This window comes from Pholcus phalangioides, unplaced genomic scaffold, assembly GCF_987345545.1.
Source record: "Pholcus phalangioides strain wild (caught in Gottingen) unplaced genomic scaffold, Ppha-v1.0 ptg000005l_1, whole genome shotgun sequence".
Classification (NCBI taxonomy): domain Eukaryota; kingdom Metazoa; phylum Arthropoda; class Arachnida; order Araneae; family Pholcidae; genus Pholcus; species Pholcus phalangioides.
In genome coordinates, this window is record NW_028301598.1 from 4,224,108 (window position 1) to 4,241,765 (window position 17,658).

A 17,658-nucleotide genomic window follows, 5' to 3' on the forward strand; every position below is an offset into this window, starting at 1 on the left:
CAAATTTTTATTTCAGTTTGTCGTGAACACAACAAGCATATTGGATTTCCCGAGATTTTCATTCAGAGGGATTCTTCTTGACACTTCGCGGCATTTCATTCCCATTCCTGTTATACTTCAAAACTTGGTAATTATGAAAACATTTATTTTTCATTCATTGAATGTTATTTTTGTGAATGTTATGCATGAGTATAATCCAGTGTATATACAGTATTTTATTGAAGTGCCGATCATGAAATTATACTCATGAGAAATCATTTTAGCCAAATATTTCATGTATGTAATTCACTGTTTCGTAAATATTTTAAAGCTAAAAAAATTTATATATATGAAAATAAACATTTTTACATCAAAATTTTTATATAATTTGTTTTGCTAATCTAGGCTTAACAATAGAGAAACTAGTTTTATTAGGATTAGTCATTACAAGCTATGGCAATTCCTCTATGATATGCAAGATTATATGATATTCTCTGAAATTTCCAGAAATGATACATAATCCATATTTTAATATCTATACATGACTAAATAATGTAAGTAAACCATTGTAACACCATTTATTGGAATCCAATATGCTGAATCAGCTATGGCTCATAAATTTTACGAGCCATAGCTGATTGCTGTCACCGAACATGCACGGTACCATTCAGCATATATATGCACTCCATTGGTTAGATATTCTATCTGTCACTATAGCTTAGTTGTAGTTGGTAGAGCACTCAACCAGCATTTTAGGGACCTGGGGTCGAGTCCTGGTAGGAGCAGAGATGAAATTTTTCCAAAAATCAGTATCTCTACAAAATTAGCCAGTTTTCTGTATATCTTGTATTAACAGAAAGTGTTATTACCAACATTCCTATTAAACTTTTTTTTTTCCTTTTCTTTGTGTTTTTTTTTCACAGTTATATTAATAATAATGAAAGTAATTTATAAATTTTTGTCCTTTTCATTCAATTTTTGTGCAGCCCACTACTGGACTAAGTGTACATTTTTGTTTTTTTGTAAAATTTTGAACTGAGTCTTCAAAAACTTTTTTAATAACAATATTGGATGAGTTCAGATAATGTTAAAAAATAATTATCAAATGGGTATTACTTTTTTTTAAGTTACTTTATACATTTTAAATATAATGAATTAAATGTTCTCAAGTGGCCCATTACCAGTGCATTTACTTGATTATCAATCAGTCACTGTTATCAGAAACACAGAGTCCAGATGTGATCCCATTAAGTGGCATATACATTATTCTGAAAATCAAACCAAAGCAAATTAGAGTTTCTTTTAAAAAATGCTTATAGTCTGAAAGATTATTTGTTATTTTTTCTCTTGTTGCAATACAATGAAAAGTATGTGAAACAGAGTGTGTCACAGGCTTGTTTCAGCTTATACTTATTTTGAAGTTGGTAGACAATAACAAAGTTTTCTTTGTTTTACAGTTGAATCCTATTTTAACAAATACTGTTATAGCAAAAATCTCGTTTTAAAAAACACTTTTCACATCCCCCACATAAGTTTATATAGGAACAATGCAAAAACTGGGAATTCCTTCATAACAAAATTTCATTACAACACAGTGATTTCTCCTGTCTCTTGGAGTTTGTGGTAATGGGATTCAACTGTATATGAATTCAATGATTCAATTTTTTTTCCAGGATGCCATGACTTATTCCAAGATGAATGTCTTTCATTGGCATATTGTCGATGACCAATCCTTCCCATATGAAAGTGTGAAGTTTCCAGATCTGAGCAGAAAAGTAACTTAATTTCTCAATTATATATTTTCTCATAAGATTTATTTCAACCTTTGCCTGAATCTATCATTTTCCTTTCACTATTTCCATTTAATGTGCATGATAGCAAATTTGAACGAAGACCTACAGTTTGAAATAGATTCAGAATGACTGTGTTTTTGACGCCTCTAAGGATTCAAAAAGCAAAACTACTTTTACTAAACCCCCACATGCACCTCATAAATCATACATGCTCAACCTATGCCCATAGGTTAAATGTGCCCTCAGATTAATCTGATGTGAGCCACCACCTCAAATCTGATTCCGTAAAATGAACTGAGCGGCATATGTATAGATGACTTAAGTGTTCCACTGTGCAGTTTCATCAATTTAATGCGGTACATTTCCGGATCACTCAAGAAACTAGCAACTTATTCACAGATCCATATAAGTTTATGTACCTGCAGCATTTACAGATCACTCGAGTGACCCACACAATAATTATGGAGCACTTAAGTGTTCCACTGTACATTTATAGATCATGTAAGCGATCCACAGTGCGGCTTCACATCACTTAAGAGGCCCGCAATACATTCCCAGATCACTTGAGGAACCAGCGATACAGTTACAGAGCATTTGAACTTCTTGTAGTGCAGTTCCATATCACTCAGGTTATCCGCAGCACAGTTACAGATCACTCAAGCAACTGATGACATATTTACATATCACTTGAGTGACTCTGGGCACATTCATATTTCAAGACGTGTGATCTGTAAATGATGTGTCGCAAATTACTTAAGAGACTTGCTACAAACAGTATTTACAGATCACTTATGTGACCTGGGGCACAGTTTAAGTGGCCCTCAGTACAGTTCCACATCATTTACATGTTACCCACTGTACATTTAGACATCACGTAAGGGATCTACGGCGCTAGTCCAGATCACTTAAGTGGCCCACTAGACATTTTCAAACCTATGAAGTTGCCTGCACTCTCTTAAAGGTTGAGCCGCCTTATCATAAACATTCCTCTGAGAAATTTCTGATGAATTGGTGCATGACTGAATGTGCTGTGTCCTTAATTTGAAGTTTGTTTCTGAGAAATGCCTGTTATGTGTGTTTAAGAAGTTCTGCCATCTGTCGTCAAAATTCAGAAGCAAACAAATTAGCAGGTGGTTTTGCCTGTTGTATTATGAGTGAATTTTTGAATGCGAAACCATAACTGTCAAACTGGAAGTTAAATTGCTAACCACTCTGCTGTCAAGTCGCATTTGGGATGAAATCTTGGTGAGATGTTTGGAAGCATAGCCATTAAAAATTGGGTTTCAAACTAGAGGTTCCAGTCTAATTCACCCTTTGATGCACATTGGTGTGATAAATATCTGATCACTTTTTAAATTAAGAAGTTATGGAAATTTATTGAATGAATGACTCTAACTGTCAGTCGTTTGTATACTAATGTATTTTTCTTCTGTTAGGGAGCTTTCGATCAAAATCACGTGTACACACAGAATGATATTGCCAATGTGATTGAATATGCTCGTCTGAGAGGAATCAGAGTACTTCCCGAATTTGACTCACCAGGTATATATCAAATTTTTTTTAAGATTAAAAATGTAATCTGCCTTAAAATCCTTTGTTTATGATATTCTATGGTTATTTGTTAATATAGTCAAACGTCTCTATCTCAAAACTGATGGGACCAAGAAAAAAATGCAGAGTTTTTTTCGAGAAATAGAGTTTTTGCCTAAGAAAGGAGAAATGTGTGCCAATAATGGCAAAAATTTTGGTTGATAAAAATTAAAACTGTAACTATTTTTATATATATATATTGTACCAAATTTTACGAGGTACGTACTAATGAAATTATCAGTTAAGTTACCCAATCGATGTTCAATTATGCTATATGCAAATTCACTAAAATATGTTCAATTTTTTTTTTCTTTTGAATTCATCTTTTATTAAAATAATCTGTAAGCTTAGATTAATGCATATTTTTTGCTATTTGAACCAGTGTTGTTTATACTAGCAAGAGCTGCAAATATTTCAGGCCCTATCTGCATTTTTCACTATTACTTTTTCTAGTTCCTCTGAATCCTTTTCTGCTGTATTTTTGCCGCATGAGTTGGCCAGGAATTATTTTGGTATCAGTCCAGGTGCTGCAAGTTTGTAGTGAACTGTCCATTTCCACAAAATCGGAAATGAAATTTCGAGATTTCAGTGTTTTGTTTCTCAAATCTTTGTCATCCACGGCTCCCTTGTCTGATTCATGGTCATCTGTGGCTTCCCAGAATGGTTTAGTAGATATTTTTCCTTATAAAAGAACCACTTCAAGCATATACATAGGCACACAAATTAATATCTCTATCTCCACCGCGATGCAGGTTGGCAATACCCCTAGGAGCTGTGACACACACTTTGAGAAAAACTGTCCTAATCTTTGATCTCCAACATTGTCCTGAGAATCGTTGAAATCTCAGTGAACTATCAGATATGATCCTTAATCACCAAGATGACTGGTTCTTAATCCACCTCTCTTGCAGCAATTTTTACTTGTCTGTTGGCTGACGTTTGTCATGTTCAACAGCCTGCCCACATGGCATTCACCCCCCCCCCCATTCCCATCAATCCTAGTATCCACAGCCTATGATTGACAAGATTCCTCAACACAATGGGCTATAATATATACAAATACTCCTTTTTTATCTATTTCTTTCGCCTCCAAAAAAATCCAGGTTTACACAAAAGAAAAGGAATGTGTACATATTTTTTTGTTTGACATGAATGCATCTATCAAATTATGTGATAATACCGAGTGCATTCGCAAAACAGTTGCGTAATGAAATCCTTTAAAAGCTCATATCTCAGGAAGTGTTTAGAATGTATCACTCTTTTTTTATGTCTGCGAGTAGATCTCGTTAGCACAAATCCAATGATACTACCCTGGTTTTAATACTACTGGTGGTCTGGACACCAGGCTCATGGCCCACATTCCAAACGAAATTATTTTATGCTGTACCTTGAGAGGTTCACAATGCAAATAGAAATAGAGTTTTTTGAAAATTGTTTCAAGACAGAGGTGAAAATACATCGATTCAGTCCAGTAAATTTTCAAGATTTTTTCCCTTTTTTGAGACAGGGTTTTTCCGAGAAATAGAGTTTTTGAGAAAGAGAAGTTTTTTTTTACTGTATTTACAATGTATGTTCAAATAATAATAGTGAAGGGTAATGACGGTATACTTAAAAGGTTAAGCCATCAGATGCATTACTTGTTTCCCAGTTTGTGGTTATACAGTGGGAAACTTGAAGCCCAGCAATTTTCCTATAAATATGATGTCACATGGGCGATCCAGCTCAAAACAATGTGTCATGGAATCACTGTACTGACAGCAGGCAGAGCCGTATGAGTTACTGACTCATCTGGTGCACAGCGCTTTTCTTGTGACTTGCCATTTTCCCATTTTATCCACATTAATTGTGAAGTCACATAAATACAAGCCAGAGAATGAGCAGTGTGAACCCACCTTATTAAGGCGAAAAAGTTTTCATCAAAAAAGTTTAGGCATATATCAATGCTATAGGTGAGTACTAAATCATCATCAGTTGTTCGATGCATGTATTTTGTATCATTTAAGGTCATAGTCTGTCTTGGGGCAAAAGTCAAGATGGCCTCTTGACCCAGTGTTACAATGGCAAAGCTCCTACTCCTGGAAGTTTTGGTCCCATTGATCCTACCAACGAAGGAAATTTTGGTTTTATTCATGACTTATTTGGTGAGATATCTAAAGTTTTTCCCGATGACTACTTACATCTGGGTGGTGATGAGGTCAGTTTCGAATGCTGGTAAGTTTTTATGTTAATTGAGTATCTAGCAGTTGAAAAATTCATTTTTATACCAATCAATCAATACTGTAATACAATATGTGTGAAGAACACATTCCCGATACTGTAGAGCCTATTAGCTACCACTACTACTGCTGAACCAGACATGCATTTCATTCATATTCCTCTACGGAAAAAGCCCATTAGCTACCACTACTACTACTGAACCAGACATGCACTTCATTCATATTCCTCTATGGAAAAAGCCCATTAGCTAGAGTTTTCTCTTTGATTTAGAATATGTCTTACCCTTTATGACCATGGCCACCACAACTTCAGAAAAAAAGACAAAACCATCAAGTAAAATTGTGCCATAATTTTATAAATGAATAAATTCATTAAAATTAAATAGTTATTACTGATCTGAATAACTTGCAATTACAGTATCATCGAGTAGGGGAGATGTGAATGTGAATTATACAGGGTGTCCTGTAAGTCCTAATTCAACCTTTTTCAAAATATGTTCAGAAGTTATCCTGTATTAGTTTTAAGAGTGAAAATACAGTGTGTAACAAAATAAAATATTAAATTTTTGTATGAATATCCTGTACTAAAGAAAACTCAATTTGGAAGTTTTTGCCTTATCTCTCCTAAAACGAAAAAATTCCACGTTTTTAAGTGCAATATTTACTGAGATATTCAAATTCAAACATCGGAGAAAAGGTGATAAAGAGCATCACAAAGCAAGGGCAATGTTTCTTTCCCTCATTTATGCTTTTCTTTCTCAACTTTCCTCCAATTTTTGAATCCATATATTTAGGAAAATATTGCATTGGAATTTTTTTTGTGGGTCTCTGGAGAGATGAGCAACAACTTTCGAATTGGGTATTTAGGACAGGCTGTCCATAAAAAAATTAGATTTTTTATTTTGTGACGCACTGTATTTTTAATGAACACATTTTGACTTTGAACCATACCTTTATAACGAATGGTGGATGAGATAAAAGCTGCATTAGGACTTACAGGACACCTTGTATAAGGTTTGGAGTGACAAAATTCATGAACTAATAATCCTGATATCAATTCAAAAATAATAAAAATATCATAAAAAGTGATAACTGATTCAAAAAAGAGCAAAATGAAAGAGCATAACTTTAATGAGATTTGAGGATTATTATGAAAAAATTTTTCCCATTATTTTCTTGCGATCTTGTTTAATACTGTGAGCTAAATAATTATACTGCCAGTTATTGTTTCATGTTGAGTCTATATCCTTTCCCATGCAGGCAAAGCAACCCGTTTGTAACAAGTTTCATGAAGGCGCATAAATTTGGCTCTGACTATTCACTTCTCGAACAATATTACATGCAAAGGTAGGAACATGCATGTATTATTGAGTTTTATTGAAAGATGGCTTATACACATAATTTTGTTGACAATAATTTTTCTCATATCAAGTTTGTATTACTTAGATATTTATTATTGTGACTGACGCACATTCCATGATTACTTATTGTCATAAATTTCAAACAAAAAAGGAGTCTGGATACCTTTGAAAACCAAACACACCCCGTTTCCCATCTCATTGAGATATCGAAGCAATATCTCAATGAGATGGGAAGCGGGGTGTGTTTGGTTTTCAAAGGTAGCCAGACTCCTTATAGTAAGGTAGCCAGTCTGGCTACCGAATGATTAGTGTAGCCAACCACGGATTTGACAAGTCTGGGTTGAAATCCTATGAATGGTGTGAGAGCATTGAAATTAAGTGTGACATGCCCTCTAAGTTTTGTTTTATGTGTGCAGACTTGATGTTATTCTGCATGCAAAATTTTGACATCTGCAAGGAATGACGAAACAGAATGCTACTATGAACAATATAATGAATTTACAGAGGGTTTCAAAAAGAGTCACCTGATTTGAAATGTGTATATTACGAAAAATATTGAGCATAGATACTTAAGATTAATTTTATATTACATGGCTAATCATAAAGTTTTCTTACAAACCAAATTAAAGGTGCTTAATATGTCCACCTTGGGATGCACGGATATGTCTACACAGTAGTCAAATTTGTCCCAAACTTTTGTGAGCATGTTTGCATCCACTGCGTTTGCAAGCTGTTATGCTTATTTTCAGTTTGGCTAATGTAGCTGGAAGGGGAGGCACAGTCTTTTATAAGTCTTTTATTAGTTTTTTATAAACCTCCACAATAAGAAATCACCACTGTGAGGCCCGGCGATCTCGGAAGCCAGTGATGTTTAATTGAATCGTCGGGTCCCATTGTTTAAGAATGTGATTGTTAAAAAATTCTCGAACGTCCAAGCTCCAGTGTTGTGGTACCCCGTCCTGCTGGAAAATGAAGTCATCCGAATCAGTTTCTAACTGTGGGAAAAGCCAATCTTGACAAATACTGAAGTGGCAGTCGAAGAAAGAGCGTTGCGCTACCTGTCGGCAACTGCACGAAACTCAAGATTTCCCTCTTTCTATCTATACATTATTCGATTAAAATGGATTAAAAGCTGATTAGTTATTATTTTTTTTAATTGGATGATTCTTTTTGAAACACCCTGTATTTTGTCCAGTAGAAAATCTGTGTGTGTGCATAAACATTTTCAGTCATGAGTGCAGAATTAGAGGAAACATTATGGTTAATTTGCTTTAAACTGTAGATCTCGTTATGATATCCTACTTCATCTGCATAAGTTGTAGATCAGCGTTTCTCAACCCTTTTGAACTGAAGGACCAGTAAAATGTCTGAGAAAATTTGACGGACTACCAACTTACACCATAAGTGAAGTGACCTTATGTCCATAAAAGACAGTATTTTCAAATGCAGAAATAAAATACAATACTGTATGTCTATTTTCCATATGTCCCATATTTTATGTGATATTCCTGTATTTTTGGTCGCTTCGCCTTTTTTATACACTTGTCCCATTTTGTTTTCGATGAACAATATTTGAATTTGTAATCTTTACCAAAATTGTTATTTTTTTCCGTGAACTACATTTCAATTCACTGCAATTTCCAGTATAATTCTTAATTACAAGCTATTTGATAATTTTCTAGTAATGGTGATTTTGCTGACTTATGGCAGCGTTTATAGTGAAAATTTCAGATGTTCTGTATTTTACTATATTTTACTACCATCGCTGGGAGCTAATGCACTGTACGTATTGAAATACCATTCAGTAAATTCATATCTACCTTTTCATTTGATCTGAATTTATTGAGTTTGTCAAGTTAACATGTGTTTATATATTTGTATGTATGATATAAATGTCATTGGTTAATTCTAATGATTCTGATTCATAGATTACTTGACATAGTGAAATCATTCAACAAGAGCTATATTGTTTGGCAAGAAGTTTTCGATAATGGTGTTAAAGTAAGTTCCAGTGGAATTACGATCAATAAACTTCTGTTGTGATGTGCATCTTTCTTTTTTTTATCTTCTACTTTAATGTCTGATTTGAAAAACTGAACCGAAACTCAGAAACAATCACTAAAAAAGGTTGGGGGGGGGGTGAAACATCTCCTGAGCATACGATATAGGAAGTGGTAATTAAAAAAAACAAATTTAGGTGTCTGCCAGATTTTTCAAAAGCCAAGCATAATTTTTTAAAGAAAAATTATTCTAAATGATAACTAGTTTTTTTTAAATTTTTGGTAGAGTTGGCAAATTCTTCCCATGCTGGTTAAAATGGTAACACAAATTTAGAAAAATAGTTGTCCTCAAACGCTTTGACTAGAATGTGACCAATGGGTTTTGGAATGGCTGGGTTTATTCCCAGGGCTTATGGGAGAGATTCCTTTGATGTTGAGTTTTTTTTTTTTGGCAGCTCTTTGATCTTCTAGATGCACCCATTCTCTGAAAACACTTTGATATCTCATCTAAGAGATGTGAAGTGAGTTGTGTCTGGTCCTTCAATGTTCTGAGACTCTAATTTCCCACAAGGAAAATTTCAGGCACTGATACCAATTTTTTTAGTTGCCATGGTAACCTGGTATTTGTCAAGTGTTGTGATAGCTTTTGAGAAATCCTAGCTGTATTGCTGGCAGCGTTTCCAACATAACATAGCTGCCAACTTTTGAAAATGAAAATTCGGGAGATTTTCGCGCAAACCCTTATTTTATGCTAAAACCACTCCCTAATAAATACAATAGGGATTTTTCCAAATAAAATAGGGATTTTCCAAACACAAAAGTTAAAGCGTAGGGAATAAAATCCCTACTCAAAAACTGAAGTCAAATTAAAATAGGGATTTTACACACATGGAAGTTAAACCCTTGGGAATAAAATTCCTACGCAAAAAACAAGTGAAATTGGAGGCCAAAACTTCAATGATGTAAAAATAAATATTGTGTTCAATCAGAAACGCTGTGAACAAACATTCTGCGCGAATGACCCCCAAAATCATCGGAAGATGAAGGAAAACACAGTCAATTTTTGAAGAACACTGACTTTTTGTGACACTTGCTTGATGTTTTTTTTTCACTTCACGACTGATGATGGCAGTCTTTCCATGACCGATGTTTATGTCCGTAACACAACTTGTACAAAAAGGAAAAGTCGGCCCTCTTCTGGAACGTTTGATGAAAGGAAATTCATCGGAATAAGTATCTTTAAAATTGATTAAATATGTTTTTGCTTATCATTATTCATGCTTTGTTATATCGCACGTACGTAACTTCAACAAAAGAAATTTTGACCACATGTGCATCACCATAATCTTGAATTATTATCCAGGACTATTGGCTGCTAAGCCATTTCCCTGCACGATAAGACAAACAACTTTCTTGTTACCATCAGAGGGTTTGTAAAACTTCCTTAAAAAGGGAATTTCCCCATTTACGACGTGTGACGTCACTTCGAAAGGGAAAAAAAAGAGGCTTCATGCCCTACAAGAAATTCCTTAGGGATCGTTTTCATAAGCGGGGATTTTTTTTAATGAAGTAGGGAATTTTTAGGGACAATTAGGGATTTTTGTGATTTTCGTAAAAATTCGGGAGATTTAAGAACTTTTCGGGAGGTCGAGCGATGAAGCTAAAATTCGGGAGATTCCCGAAAAATTCGGGAGACTTGGCAGCTATGACATAATCACTCCTACGTCATGTGAATCATTCACCATTTTTTCCTTTCACCAACTATAGTTCAGACCTTACAATTGAATAATTTTGCTTCCTTCTCTGCGAAATTTTATGATTTTATGAGGGTGTTTTTGTTTCTTCTTCCTCCTAACATTGCCATCCAGAGCATAGGTGCTGTAACCTAGCGACTGAGGCCATTCTAGCGTCCCCCTCCCCAGTAATTTCCAAAAAACAATGCAATGCACCTTCCCTCTCATGCATATGTGCTTGAGTCCTGTATATACGGAACGACCAACAACTTTCAGCACTCCCACCCAATGTTTTCTTCATCCAGCCTCTGATCCAGAGCTATTGCCCTTTCCTCTGCTGTGGGTCACGTGTAAAATGTAGACGAATCACAAATTTCAAATTGCATTTTTTTTTTTTTACTTTAAAATGTTTTAATTTTAATAATTGCTGCATACAAAAATTTTTATTTATAAAAAAGGGATGTGTTCTGTTGAACAGGTCAAGCCTGACACAGTAATTCATGTCTGGAAAAATGGTTTTAAAGAGGAACTGAGCAATGTGACTGCATCAGGATTAAAAACAATCTTGTCTGCTTGTTGGTATCTCAACTACATAAGTTACGGTGAAGATTGGGACAACTTCTATGCCTGTGATCCACATGATTTTACTGGTATGTCACTTCCATTCATTTTTCCATGTCGGACCAAAATTTAATAAATATGATTTTGTCCTATACAATAGGGGTTTCAAAATATGAAGCACACCTACCTGGGGAGGCATAAGAACTTCCACGACTTCTGTGAGAAGCTGGATCCCTGTCCCCCCTCCACATTCCGGATAAGTATGCTAGACTGCTATGAAACAGAAACACTGATGATATATTTTCTTTCCTTAGAGCGTATATGTATGATGAATGGGACTGCACAATTTTCTTTCTTAAATCCATCTGTACATTGTATATAGTCATCGATGCTTTGTATCAATAGCAGAGAGTGACATCATTTTTTTCTCTGTACTTCGCCATCTGGAGGCTATTGTCGTCATGAGTTTTTAGCTGAGTTAGGAGGCTACCTATTGTGCAGTGCTATTTAGCTTACATCTATGATCTAAGGAAAGAAAATATATTAGTACTTCTATTACCTAGTGGTCTAGTACACTTGTGCCTTTTGGCATTACAATACTTTTTTTTTGTCTCTTGAACATCAATATACGAGTTTTAATGTATTAGTTTTACAGTAATGTAAAAGATTCTCCTTACTATTTCAGGGTCTGCTGCTCAGAAGAAATTAGTTATTGGTGGTGAAGCATGTATGTGGGGTGAATATGTTGATGGATCAAATCTGATGACCAGAACATGGTGAGATTCTTATTTATCTGTCATTTTTATTTTGTGTGCATGTGTGACAGAACCACAGTAACTCACTAATGCACTTATCTTGTTGTGTGGTTTGATTTTTTTTTCCAAGAGCTTTTTCATACAATGAGTGCAACTTCGCAGTGATGTAATGCAAAGGTGTTTTTCTTCCAAAACAAAAATCTTTGTATGAATAGTAGACAGTGACAGCACACACATCTTCATAGTAATGTAATGTTCCATAATTTGCATGTTGCAAAAAATAGCAATAAAGCACCAAAAATACCAATTTAACGTTATACACGGTAATTCAAATTCTTTGCCCATAGGACTATCTCTGCAACCATATGCATGTGTATCAGCATGTATCAGAAGCCACTAGGGGTACTGCTATTTTGGATTTAGTTCTTACTAGTTCTGAGGATCTAGTTGAACATGTTTCGGTGGGGGAAGAGTTTTCTTCCAGTGATCATCGTATCGTCAGATTTCACTGTAACTTTTCCTCGGGTAAGGTTGATAACAAAAGACTGGTTCCTTGTTTTCGGAGAACTAACTTTGATGTTTTGAGAGGAAGGTTAGCGGAAGTTTTCAAAGACCGGTTGGAATCAGTAGGGGTGGTAAGTCAATGGGTAGAATTTAGTACAAAGCTGTCCTCTGTTTTGCACGACGTCATGCCCTTTGTTCAAAAAAAGTGTGTTTGTACATCGCACCCTCTATGGTTCACGGATAGCGTGCAGGACCTTTATCTTGAAAAGAAAAGAGCATTCAGAGAGTATAAAAGTGGATGAGGTGACCTATCATTTTTTACTGATAAAAAAAGACTGTTGAAGAAAGCGATAAGGGATAGTAAAAAGGAAGTTGAATCTAGGTTGGCAGATAACATTGGCTCTGACCCAAAATCATTTTTTCGATATGTCAATAATGGATGTAAGGGGACAGTTGGCCCACTCTTGATAGGAGGCTCTAGGTTAGAGAGCAATGTTGGCATGTGTAATGCTTTCAATGACTTTTTCGCTTCGGTTTTTAATGGAGATAATGATATTCAATATACGGATGTTGCATGGGGTAATAAAACCCTCAACGTTATTCAAGTAGAAGATGTGGAGGTCCTAAATCTTCTAAGAAATGTATGTGCAAGCAAAGCACCAAGACCAGATGATATCTATCCCAGGGTCCTCAGGGAATGTGCTAATGAATTGTTAGGTCCAGTCGCACAGATATACAGGAGTAGTGTTGCTGAGGGTATCGTCCCAAGAGATTGGAAACTTGCTAATGTCGTTCCGATATTTAAGAAGGGTAGTGGAGAAGCTGTGTCCAATTATCGTCCAGTGAGTTTGACGAGCTCCCTCTCGAAAATTTTGGAAATTATCATCAAAAGGCAGTTTATGAAGTGGATAGACGAGAATAATGTATTGTCGGATAATCAGCATGGGTTCAGGAAGGGGAAGTCATGTGTAACTAACCTCCTTTGCTTCTATGATCATGTGACTAAGGCTTTGGGTAAGAGCAAAAATTTAGATGTTGTTTACCTTGATTTCCAGAAGGCATTCGATCGGGTCCAACATGGTAAACGCTTGAAGCATTTACACGAGATTGGAATTGGGGGCAACTTGCCGCATTGGATAGAATCATGGTTAAGAGATAGGTCGCAACGAGTTATGGTGAACGGAGAATTCTCTGGTTGGACAGACGTCACAAGTGGAGTTCCTCAAGGAAGTGTCCTTGGCCCCATACTTTTTTCACTTTTTATCGATAAACTCGATCAGGGTATCGATGGGATAACTAGCAAATTCGCAGATAATGTGAAGCTAATGGGGGTAATCGGGAATCAAAGCGATAGGGAGTCGCTCCAGACCAGTCTAAACAGGATTGCAGCATGGGCAAATGAATGGAGCATGACGTTTAGCGTTGATAAGTGCATGGTCGCTCATTTTGGTTCGAACAACCCACGGTTCTCTTACGAGTTGAATGGTGTCATTGTCCCGGATGCAACTAGGGTCACCGATTTGGGAATTCTCATTGACGAGCGACTTAGGTTATCTGAACATTGTTCAGCGGTGGTCAAAAAAGCGAATAGAATGCTTGGTCTCATTTTAAAAAAGGTCTCTTCGCGTTCTCCTAAAGTCATTCTTCCGCTTTTTCGAGGCTTAGTTCGTCCTGGACTGGAGTATGCTGTAAAGTTTTGGAGACCATACCTACAGAGGGACATAGACTTGGTTGAAGGGGTGCAGAGAAGAGCTACGTGTGTTCTTATTGGCACACAGGGCTTGAGTTATGAAGAGAGACTTCATTTTTTGAATATGTTCACATTGGATGAACACAGGTTTCGAGGAGATATGATCAAAGTGGTCAAAATTTTCAATGGGATGGATAGGATGGACCATGAACTTTTAGTACACTGCCAATCGACTGCTTTTACAAGGGTAAACCAGTTTCGATTGATGAGGGACAATGCAAGGTTATGGTGTCGCAGGGAATTTTTCTCCAATAGGGTTGTTAATAAATGGAATAGCTTACCCCCGGAGGTAGTAAATTGTAACACAATTGACACGTTCAAAAAGAAATACGATAAACATGTTGGGGTAAATCGAGAAGCTATCCACACTTAGAATCAGACAACCATAAGTATTCTTTATGGGCATTGTATAATATTTTGTCATGTGTATATATTTGTTTATAATTTTTGTAATTGCATTTTTAATTGGGTTGCTGTATTTTTGAAATATATGACATCCATATTTTTATGGGCATCTTTTTCTCAGCCACCTCGTTGGGCATTTTGCCTGTTGTGGCGTTGTATTTGTATTTACTTTAGAAGTATACTCCAAATGACATACAGTTTCTTAAAATGTCAATTTTGTTTTTGTTTTGAGGGGTGTATACATAAAGAAATAAACTTTTTATACAGTCCCTTTGTGCTAAAATCATGTGCTTCTAATTAGTGGAATGCAGAACCGACTTTGAAAAGTCATCTGAAAATATTCCATACTTCTAAATCTAATATTCATCAAGATATTGAAGATGAAATCATAATGTTTTGGCAGCATATTGCTGTGTTGATATGTTTGTATCAGGGTTGGGGTTTTGGACAGGACACGCGGGATAAACTGTCCAAAAGTGTCCAAAACTGTCTAAAACCTCCAAGTTTAAAAATGTTATGTGGAAACCTTTTGGATTTTTCTTTTTTTTTCATGATACTAACATATTACAAAAAATACTAGCAGAAAATAAAACTAAATCAAAAATATTTCAAAAAGGTGTCATTTGCTTTTTTCCTAAGTAAACTTTCACCAAATTGATGGTTTTAAGTTGGAAATCTGATAGTAAATTAATATCACATATATAACTGCTTAAATATAAACACTGTTTTCAGTTTTTTAGTTTGTCATAAATGTTATTTCTACTTCACATCTTATTTTTCATGTATGGTTATGAAGCAGGTACTGTATTTAGTACAGTGATTGTCCAAAACCCTGCCGAATCTCTCCAAACACTTTTCTTTAAAAAATATATTATATTGAAGGTACCAAATACGCATAGTCACAGTTAAATAATCATTGCATTATTGTGAAACTCAACATAAATATTATTTTTTTATTAGATAGCAATATAATGAGGTGAATATATATCAATGGTGTAGTGTTTATTTGATGCAAATTGTTCTGTTTTGACTTTTCAAACTTTTTTTTTTTAATTTTAAATTGATCTTTCTATTTTACATTCTCAATTTTTAAAAACTAATTATAAATAAAGGAAAATATATCTGAAGAAAATGAGGTCACTATGTAGTACCTACTCATGACTAACAAAACACAATTTCACAAACACTGATTACGCCTATATGATGATAAAAGACTTCAAGACCCAAAGTTTTTGTTAAATTTAAATTGCTGCGGTTATGAGGCTAGGAGCTGATATTTTACCGAATAAATTCAAGCTATATTTACAATTCTATCATATGGGGGACAGCAATACGAAAAACACTGGAAGAAGGCTTATCAAAAGACTGTCTTTAACACATTGTTTTTTTTTATTTTCATGTCGCCCAAGTTAGGCATCAATTGAAAGAATATTTTCAAATTTTATTTTGTTATCTTAGAAATAATTTTGGCACAGATAGGGCAGCTAAATTAGTTATGTGTTATATCGAATGTTAAAAGGTGCAGCTGCGCTTGATTATTAGTGCTCGATTATTACGTAAGTTTAATTTCATTCTCTAGTCATATCTATTGTTTTTTTCTGATTTCCATTCAACAACTTCTTATCCCATTCTTGTATCTTTTATATTTTAATAAATCTAATATCTAACCTCAAGACAGTTCAGTTTCAATTGTTTGATAACCTGATATCAGTCATATAACCCTTTGCACATACTGTTTTGAATTTCAAAATTTTATATTTAATGTAATCTTAATATTATAATATAATTTATACAATATAAAGTTTATTATTTGATTATAGAAGTTACCTCTTCATCAAATTGCAAAGTTTTTCACTTAGTTATAAATATGAGGTTTTGGACAGGAGAGTTTTGGACAGTACGATTTTATATTTTACCGTACAATCCAAAATCTTGCCAACTCTGGTAAATATTGTTTATGCCTCTTCATGCCTTAAAAATACAGAAGACAACCGAATGCTATTGGGTAGCATCAGAATCACCAAACTTAGAATAGACCTATGTATGCTTTGTAATGCAAACTGTTGTTTCACCTATTTGCACCATAATTTTGAATGATGAATGCTAGTTACTGTCCAAGACCATGAAGAGTAATAAATACAAAATTATTTTTTTTTCAACCAGCAGAAGTTTTTAATGACTACTATACTTATTGAACCCTCAAACTAAGCAAATGAAAAACTAATAAATCAAATGGTCCACATACACCCCGTCCCCAAATAACCTTTAAAACGATACAATTTCTGCTTTGGCAGAATCATTAATTGTAATCTCCAACATTTGTAATATTTGGCAATATATCAAGGATTCCCTGCTCAATTAAAATCAATTACATAAATTTTGTTGATAGAATTTGGTAAAAGTAGGACAAAACCGAGCAAGTAGGACATTTTACTGAAAAGTAGGACGAGTGGGAGCCCTGCAAATGGGTGCTTGTTGCACACCTCTAGCCAGTTTAATTTCTGACCTCACAGCAAAAAATCATGTCCCTTAATTAAAATTCTTGTACTGAAATGGGTATTCTACTACCTCTCTAATATTTGGTCTAACTTTTTGAAACACCCTGTATTGTTTTCAAATAAAAAAAAAACATTCAGAAAGTGACAAAAAATTTATAAAATGAAAAATAATTTGCACTCTTCATGTTTCCTCTTCGTTTCCAACCCTTTGCATATACTGTTTTGAATTTCAAAATTTTATTTAATACAATTAGTAATATAATATAATTTATATAATATAAAGTTTAACTGATTATAGAAATTACCTCTTTATCAAATTGCAAAGTTTTTCACTTATAGTTATAAATAGGAGGTTTTGGACAGTTTAGGACAGGAGGGTTTTTACCGTACTGTCCAAAACCTTGCCAACCCTGGTTTGCATTAGTTTGAGAATCTCCATATTTAAGGAATGTACATAAGTGAAATTACCTCATTTATATATATTGGTTATGTTATTAATATTATTGTATTAGG

The 17,658-nt window shown here is 34.7% G+C and overlaps 1 protein-coding gene across 2 annotated transcripts in view; it reads left to right on the forward strand.

Annotated features, from left to right (window-relative positions):
* LOC149085755 (beta-hexosaminidase subunit alpha-like) overlaps positions 1-17,658 on the forward strand; it is a 40,117-nt gene that overhangs the window by 17,657 nt on the left and 4,802 nt on the right. For both annotated transcript variants that reach the window (XM_089232153.1, XM_089232152.1), the window contains exons 5-12: positions 17-127; positions 1,653-1,754; positions 3,209-3,314; positions 5,366-5,573; positions 6,839-6,925; positions 8,868-8,940; positions 11,151-11,322; positions 11,919-12,009. In XM_089232153.1, coding sequence (XP_089088279.1) covers positions 17-127; positions 1,653-1,754; positions 3,209-3,314; positions 5,366-5,573; positions 6,839-6,925; positions 8,868-8,940; positions 11,151-11,322; positions 11,919-12,009 — 950 coding nt within the window. The remainder of the gene's footprint in view (positions 1-16; positions 128-1,652; positions 1,755-3,208; positions 3,315-5,365; positions 5,574-6,838; positions 6,926-8,867; positions 8,941-11,150; positions 11,323-11,918; positions 12,010-17,658) is intronic.